The sequence below is a fragment of the Carlito syrichta genome, unplaced genomic scaffold (assembly GCF_000164805.1).
Source record: "Carlito syrichta isolate Samal-C Ts95f unplaced genomic scaffold, Tarsius_syrichta-2.0.1 Scaffold302053, whole genome shotgun sequence".
NCBI lineage: Eukaryota > Metazoa > Chordata > Mammalia > Primates > Tarsiidae > Carlito > Carlito syrichta.
In genome coordinates this window covers 770,654-779,618 of record NW_007246149.1, presented here as the reverse complement: position 1 = coordinate 779,618, position 8,965 = coordinate 770,654, and the positions used below count along the sequence as shown (strand labels likewise).

At 44.1% G+C, this 8,965-nt stretch overlaps 1 protein-coding gene across 1 annotated transcript in view; it reads right to left on the bottom strand.

Annotated features, from left to right (window-relative positions):
* PIBF1 (progesterone immunomodulatory binding factor 1) overlaps nucleotides 1-8,965 on the bottom strand; it is a 234,535-nt gene that overhangs the window by 4,503 nt on the left and 221,067 nt on the right. Inside the window, exon 17 of the mRNA XM_008055961.1 lies at nucleotides 4,929-5,099. Within this exon, the coding sequence (XP_008054152.1) occupies nucleotides 4,929-5,099 (171 nt within the window). The remainder of the gene's footprint in view (nucleotides 1-4,928; nucleotides 5,100-8,965) is intronic.

Here is an 8,965-nt window from a genome sequence, read left to right as displayed (position 1 = left end):
AATACAGGCGCGCGCTACCATGCCCGGCTAATTTTTTGATTTTATTGTAGAGATGAGGTCTCGCCTGCCCGGGCGGGTCTCGAACCTGTGGGCTCAGTCAATCCATTCACCTCAGTCTCCCAAAGGCACGGGATTACAGGCTGAGCCACCAAGCCGGTTTACTGAGAGCATTTAAATGACTTGCCCCAGGTTACTCTGTTAATTCACATTACTAATTTTGTATTAGCATGTAAGTTTTGATTTAACTGGTTTGCAGTATCTCTCGGTTTTCATTAGGACATAGCTGAACTCATACTTCTTTTTCTTATTTTTTAAAATTAAAAAAAAATTTTTTTGAGTTGGAGTCTCACTCTGCCACCCAGACTGGAGTGCAGTGGCTGCTCCCGGTTACCATAGCCTTGACTTGCTGGGCTCCGGCGATCCTTTCGCCTCCGCCTTTCAAGTAGCCGGAACTACAGGTGTGCGCCACCACGCCCGGCTAATTTTTGACTTATTGTAGAGATGAGGTCTCACCAAGTTGCTCAGGTGGGTCTCGACCCTGCGGGCTCAGGTAATCCACTCACCTCAGCCTCCCAAAGCGCTGGGATTATAGGCTGAGCCACCGAGCCCGGCCTGAACTCATACTTCTTTATTTTATTTTTCTTTTTTATCATTGAGATGGTGTCTTATATGTTGCTCAGGCTGGTCTTGACCTCCTGGTCTCAAGTGATTTTCCAGTCTCAGCCTCTTAAAGTACTAAGATAATAGGCCTGAGCCACTGTGCCCAGCCCTCATGCTTCTTTGGAAAGTTTTCCCTTATTATTATTTAAAAAAATTGATTGTGAAACAAAACAGAAAATACAGATAAGCAAAAAGAGGAAAATAAAAAAACACGCAGCCAGGCTTGGTGGCTCAGTCTGTAATCCCAGCACTTTGGAAGGCTGAGGCAAGTGGATCGCCTGGGCCCGCGGGTTTGAGACCCACCTGGGCAACTTGGCAAGACCTCGTCTCTACAATAAATCAAAAACTAATTGGGCATGGTAGTGTGCACCTGTAGTTCCAGCTACTTGGAAGGCTGAGGTGGAAGGATCACCAGAGCCCAGCTGGTTGAGGTTGCGGTGGCCGGGAGCGTGCCACTGCCCTCCAGCCTTGGTGACAGAGTGAGACTCCAACTCAAAAACAATAATAAGGCTGGGCTCGGTGGCTCAGCCTGTAATCACGTGCTTTGGGAGGCCGAAGTGAGTGGATTGCCTCAGCCCGCAGGTTTGAGACCCGCTTGGGCAACTTAGCGAGACCTCATCTCTACAATAAAAATCAAAAAATTAGCCGGGCGTGTTAGCGCGCGCCTGTAGTTCCAGCTACTTGGAAGGCTGAGGTGGAAGGATCGCCGGAGCCCAGCGCGTCAAGGCTGCGGTGGTCGGGAGCGGCCACTGCACTCCAATCTGGGCGACAGAGTGAGACTCCAACTCAAAAAAAAAACACCCCAAAACAAACAAAAACAAAAACAACAACAACAAAAAACAAAAACAATAACAAAAAAACACCCAATGACACTTTATACATTGAATCTTCTTAATTTTATCCTCATTGCATAACTTTATCTTGAGGAATTGGGGAAATCTTATTGTTAATTATATACTGATTACTACCAGGATTACAGGAAATCATAATCAGGTTACCAAGTTAAAATCAGAAATATAGGAGGTTGGTCAGGAGTAGCTCATGGCTGGAAACAGTAGGATCAGAAAGGCAGGTCAGAGAGCACTGACAGGCTTTAGCTATTTGGCTGTATCTTACGGTTTTCATTTGACCCTCTTTTTTACCCACGGGCTCAGGCAATCCACTCACCTCGGCCTCCCAAAGGCGCGGGATTACAGGCTGAGCCACCGAGCCCAGCCCTATTTTTTTTTTTTTGAGTTTGGAGTCTCACCCTGTCGCCCAGACTGGAGTGCAGTGGCAAGCTCCCGGCCACTGCAGCCTCGACCTGCTGGGCTCTGGTGATCCTTCTGCCTCAGACTTCCAAGTAGCCTGAACTGCAGGTGTGTGCTATCATGCCTGGCTAAGTTTTGATTTATTGTAGAGACGAGGTCTTGCCAAGTTGCCCGGGTGGGTCTCGAAGCTGTGGGCTCAGGCAATCTACTCACCTCGGCCTCTTAAAGCACTGGGACTACAGGCTGAGCCACTGAGCCTGGCTGACCCTCTTTTCTATTTTCTTTTATCTTCTTTCCTTCCTTTCTCCCTCCCTACTCCCTCCTCTCACTTTTTTCTTTTTTTTGAGTTGGAGTCTCACTCTGTTGCCCAGGCTCGAGTCCAGTGGCACACTCACAGTCACTGCAGTCTTGGCCTGCCGGACTCAGGAGATCATTTCCACCTCAGCCTTCCAAGTAGCTGGAACTACAGGTATGTGCCACCATACCCAGCTAATTTTTTGATTTATTGTAGAGATGAGGTCTTGTCAAGTTGTCCAGGCTGGTCTCGAATTCGTGGGCTCAGACAATCCACTCACCTCAGCCTCCCAAAGTTCTGGGATTATAATCGTGAGCCACTGCATCGTACTTTTTTTTTTTTTTAAGAGATGGGGTATCACTATGCTGACTGGGCTGTAGTTCAGTGCCAGGATCACAGCTCACCTTAGCCTTGACCTACTGGGTTCAGGCAATCATCCTTCTACTTCAGCTATGTTGCCTAGGCTGGTCAGGAACTATTACACTCAAGCGATTCGCCTGCCTTGGCCTCCCAAAGTGCTGGGATTACAGATATGAGACACGTGCCCAACCAACCCTATTCTCCCATTAATGTCTATTTATTCAGTCTGCTTTCTTCCTATAGAATATAATATAACGGGCACACCATAATATCTGCCACAATCTCAGGTCATTTTTTGAGATAAACTTGCCTAGCCACAGTTGTTCTTAACAAATAGTGCCAGGCAGCTAAGTTTGGCACAGTGTGACACCTGCTCACCAGCAAGGGTAGGCATTCTGTAGGCTGGCTAATAACCTTAGGAAGTTGTGCCACCAATGGGGATCACTCGCAGAGGATGACCTACACTGATTCGATTCTGAGCCTTGGAAAATACAGAGAGAAGTAGGTTATAAGAGAAGATGCAGAAAGAATATACAGGAACTTCTCTCAAGACAAAGGGCTGTGGGTAAGTTAATGAGGAAGTGGAAACTATGAGTAAGCAGAAATGATGACAGAAAGTAAAGCAAAGCTGATATCTACAGAGGAAAAGAGCCATGGACTCAGCTGGAAACCCCTGGAGCTGCCTGGTGTCCAGGCTGATTACCCGAGGAACCCTGTTTTTTCCATCCTGCCAGTTTAGTTCTCATTTCTGCCACATGTACCTTACAATAATTGTCCTTTACTTGATCTAGGTTGCAACTTTCTGTCATTCTTTAAAAAGGGAGGTTGAATTGTATAATCACTAAGAAATCTCTCTCATCTCATTAATCTTGAGTAGCATTATCTGCATGTATAATGAAATGGCTTAGATCAGAGGTTCCCACACTTGACCGATTATTATAACCATCTAGAGAGTTTTTAAAAAATTAAGATTCTGGGGACTCACTGAATCAGAATATCATAGAAAAAAATCTTTCTGGTTTTGAGTCTCTATGGTTAGAAGTTAAAACTCGTGTTTCTTCTGAGAAAAGGAAGCATGGCTGGGAAATCATTTGAAGTCAAGTGGGATATTTAATAATGCCACCCCATTGTGATTCTGTTGCCTTTTTATCCTCGTTCTTATTGTATGTTAAAATACACGCCAGGTGCAGTAGCTCACGCCTGTAATCCCAGCACTTTGGGAGGCAGAGGCAAGAGGACTGCCTAAGCCTAAGAGTTCGAGGCCAGCCCGGGCAACTTGGCAAGACTTCATCTCTACAATATATCAAAAAAATTAGCCAGGTGGGGTGGTGCATGCCATAGTTCCAGCTACTTAGAAGGCTGAGGCAGAAGGATCATATGAGTTCAGCAGGTAATATCCACATTCAGAAAATGGATGAATACAGATGGATTAATAAATGGATTAATACAGATTTTTCAAGGTCATTTCATAAGTCTATGAAACCTTGGAAATCTCAGCCTTCTAAGTAGCTGGAACTACAGGCCATGCCACCATGCCCAGATAATTTTTTTTTTTTTTTGAGTTGGAGTCCCACTCTGTCACCCAGGCTGGAGTGCAGTGGCATACTCATGGCCACCCTAGTGTTGACCTGCTGGGCTCCAGTGATCCTTCCGTCTCAGCCTTCCAAGTAACTGGAACTACAGGCGCACGTTACTATGCACGGTTATAATTTTTTGATTTATTGTAGAGGTGAGGTCTCACCAAGTTGCTCAGGCTGGTCTTGATCCCATGGGCTCAAGCAATCCTCTCACCTCGGACTCCCAAAGTGCTAGGATTATAGGTATGAGCCACCAAGCCCCATCTTTTTTTTTTTTTTTTTTTGAGTAGGTGTCTCACTCTGTCACCTAGGCTGGAGTGCAGTGGCACGCTTACAGCCACAGCAGACTTGACCTGCTAGGCTCAGGTTTCCTTCCACCTCAGCCTTCTAAGTAGCTGGGATCACAAGCATGTGCTACCACATCCGGCTAATTTTTTGATTTATTGTATAGATGAAGTTTTGGCAAGTTGCCCTGGCTGGTCTCAAACTCCTGGGTCAGGCAATCCTTGCTTCCACCTCTCAAAGTGCTGGGATTACAGGCGTGAGCCACCACGCCCAGCAGATTTAGGGTAATTTCTGAACAAGTTACCTAGAAACATCAAATCCAGTGATTATCTGTTAGATAATATACACATTCAGAAAACAAATTAATACAGATCTTTCAGGATTATTTCATAAAAATGATTAAAACTGGTTTAAAACTAATATGCATACAAGAAAATAATTTAAATATATTTAGTAAAAATCAGAGATATTAAAATTCTAAGTTTTATAAAATGTACTTACAAAGAGTGTTGGTTTGGGTATAAATACATTGTCTTCATGTTCTCTAGAGACATTCAAAGTCTTTGATTTCTGATTTTCTGTCATATTTTTTGATTCTGTTTTAGTAAGTAAGCTGTTCTCAGACTGTTTACTACGCATATTAATGAGAATCTGTTTCATTGCTGCCAATTCCTGTCAATATATGAAAACAGAAGAAAATGGCAAGTATGATTTTAGCAAGCAGACCAATAATGACTGATGTTAAAGTATTTATTTTTCTTTAAGTAGAAGAAACATTTGAAGCAATTATACCACATAAATGAGGGAAGCTGTGAAAATATCAATGTGCAATAATCACACATGAATCTTATAATCATTAATGCCCATTTAGTATAACTGATAATTACATTTTACAGATAGTAGTTTCCAAATTTTTCTGTACATTGTAATACCTTGTGGCGCTTCAAAAACCTTCAATGATGCCTGAGTCCCACCCACAGAACTGTGAGTTAACTGGTGTGAAGTGTAACCTGTGCTTTGAGTTTTTTTTTTTTTTTTTTTTGAGTTGGAGTCTCACTCTGTCACCCAGACTGGAGTGTAGTGGCTGCTCCCGGCCACTGCAGCCTCGACCTGCTGGGCTCCAGTGATCCTTCCACCTCAGCCTTCCAAGTAGCTGGAACTACAGGTGCGTGCTACCATGCCCGGCTAATTTTTTGATTTATTGTAGAGAAGAGGTCTTGCCAAGTTGGCCAGGCGGGTCTCAAACCCGCGGGCTCAGGCAATCCACTCACCTCAGCCTCCCAAAGCGCTGGGATTACAGGCTGAGCCACTGAGCATGGCTGAGATTTTTTTTTTTTTTGAGTCGGAGTCTCACTCTGTTGCTCATGCTGGAGTGCAGTGGCATGCTCACAGCTACTGCAGCCTCGACTTGCTGGGCTCAGGTGATCCTTCTGCCTCAGTCTTCCAAATAGCTGGAACTATAGGTGTGTGCCACCATGCTTGGGTAATTTTTTTTTTTATTTACTGTAGATACGAGGTCTCAGCAAGTTGCCCAGGCTGGTCTTGAGCCCCTGGCAATCCTCTCGCCTTGGTCTCTCAAAGTCCTGGGAATACAGGCTTGAGCCACCATGCCCAGCCATCCCAGATGATTCTAATGCACAGACAAGCTACTTTTCACTGTAGTTGCTGTAGAGATTATTTAGGCACTTAACTTTTATCTTCTCCCTTTTAAACAACGCCATTTCCTTATGAAGTCTTACATGAAAATATAAGAGAAAAAGAATCCAAATCTCTCTTGGCTACTAACCCACAGTCCAAACAGTAAGTTTAATATAGCTTCAGAATTTTTTAGCCATATTATCTCCTTATCCTTTTAAAAATGATAAAAGGAGTGGCTTTAGTTGCCTTTTGAATGGAGATGAATTATGCTGAACTTTTTTTTTTTTTTGAGTTGGAGTCTCACTCTGTCGTCCAGACTGGAGTGCAGTGGCCGCTCCCGGCCACCGCAGCCTCGGCCTGCTGGGCTCCAGCGATCCTTCCGCCTCAGCCTTCCTAGTAGCCGGAATTACAGGCATGCGCCACCACACCCAGCTGATTTTTTGATTTATTGTAGAGATGAGGTCTCACTGCCCAGGCGGGTCTCGAACCCGCGGGCTCAGGCAATTCACTCACCTCAGCCTCCCAAAGGCGCGGGATTACAGGCTGAGCCACCGAGCCTGGCTTATGCTGAACTTTTAAAGAATTCAGATAAACATTTTCACCTGTTCCTTCTCCCACATCTATTTGTCTATTATTTACCTCCATATACAAACCCATATACATAACACTAATTAGTGGATACTTATAATTACTAAACTGAGACATCAAACACAAATGTATGAAGAGATGACAGACTAAACACTTCTTTACCTTATTTGTCTGTAGCACAGCGGCAGCCTGTGTAATAGGTAATTTTTTCCTATTATTTTATTGTATGTTCATGCCAAGATACAAAAGTTATGGCAATAGAAAGACGTTCTGCTCTCTTCTGCTAATCTGTTTATAGACATCAGTTCTGTGTCAGAGCAAGTTCCTACAGGCCTTTCTTTTCTGGCTGTCATTAGCTCTATTTAGAACCATCTAGCTTGAGTGGGTATTTTAAAACAGAGCTGCTGAGTTTAAGCCACATAGCTTTAATAGATTTTAGGGCCAGGACAGGAGCTGGGAGAAATGGTGCCAGAATCTTCTTTCCCTTCTGCTGTATGAGGGCTGGCTTGGCCAAGGCACACGACATTGCCAAGTCTAATATACTACTATTTTGGCCTTTTGGGGGCTCTTTTTGCTTTCAAGATTATGTCATTTCATTTACAGGCTCCCCTATGGTAAAGTACATGACTATGGATTTAATATTACATATGTCTGGTGTTATGGCAGATTTCAGCTCCTGTTGTACTTTCCAAGATGAGTAGAAGGGAAAGGGGGGAGGATGATTTCCCAGCTGTTCAACAGAACACATTTCTATCTAGAACATCTTTCCACTAGCCATAAATTGTGAGCATGGCATGAAGATAAAATAAAATAACTGAAAACAATGACCAGCATCAAATGGGAGACCCTCTTGCTGTCACCCTGCCTGTTGTGCCCTTCAGAATGTATCTTTCCTTTCCTTTTTTTTTGAGTCGGAGTCTTACTCTGTTACCCAGGTTGGAGTGTAGTGGCATGCTCATGGCCACTGCAGCTTTGAACTGCTGGGCTCAGGTGATCCTTCCGCCTCAGCCTTCCAAATAGCTGGTACTACAGGCATGTACCACCATGACCAGCTACGTTTTTGATTTATTGTAGAGGTGATTTCTTGCAAAGTTGCCCAGACTGATCTCGAACCTGTGGGTTTAGGCAATCTTCTTGTCTTCGCCTCCCAAAGTGCTGGGATTATAGGTTTTAGCCACTACGCCTGGCATATCTTTGCTTTAATACACCTACCTTTCTTAGGTCATTAAAAAAAAAAAAAAGAAAGAAAAGAAAACAATGACCACCAAAACACAATCTACCACTACTGTACACATAAGGTAAGAGAAAGTTGAGTCTCTCACACTTCCTGAGGGAGGAGGGAGGAAGAGGAAGTAGGAAAGGAAGGAGTCCAGGGTATGGTAAGCAGAGGGTCTGACCCTCAAAGGCCCTGGGGGAGACCATACTGTATCTTGGCTTCCCTCTGTAGTTAGTATAGGAACATTTACAGGAAAAAGATTATCTCTGATGCTGGCCAGATTAGAAGAGAAATGTACATCTTTGCCTTATCCAGACTAGGATCACCTCAATTTGGGGTGTTGTCACAGTACTACTTTTGTTTCTGACAGTATAAAAAAAATTAGCGCCGGGCTTGGTGGCTCAGCCTGTAATCCCGCGCCTTTGGGAGGCTGAGGTGAGTGGATTGCCTGAGCCCGCGGGTTCGAGACCCGCCTGGGCAGCGAGACCTCATCTCTACAATCAATCAAAAAATCAGCCGGGCGTGGTAACGCATGCCTGTAATTCCAGCAACTCGGAAGGCTGAGGCAGAAGGATCGCCGGAGCCCAGCAGGTCAAGGCTGAGGTGGCCGGGAGCGGCCACTGCACTCCAGTCTGGGAGACAGAGTGAGACTCCAACTCAAAAAAGAAAAAAAAAATTAGCATAGTTTCTGAAATCTAGGCAAAGAATACTTTAAAAGAACACAATTCTGTAAAATTCCTATTAGTATAATACAGATATAGTGGATACAAAAAAACATTTAAAACACACTTTTTTCAGTTTTATTATGTTTGTCTTAGATGATCTCTTTTATATCAGTGGTAAATTTGGAGAAAGAAAATTCAACTTTAACATCAAAGAGTGTCCATGATATCATCTATATGAGTATACAAAGAATCAAGCATGTGTAGTGGGAATATTTAGTACTAGGGTATTGGTTGAAGCCATGCATTTCTTTTTCTTTTTTTTTGAGTTGGAGTCTCACTTGGTCGCCCTGACTGGAGTGCAGTGGCCGCTCCCAGCCACCGCAGCCTCGACCTGCTGGGCTCCGGCGATCCTTCCGCCTCAGCCTTCCAAG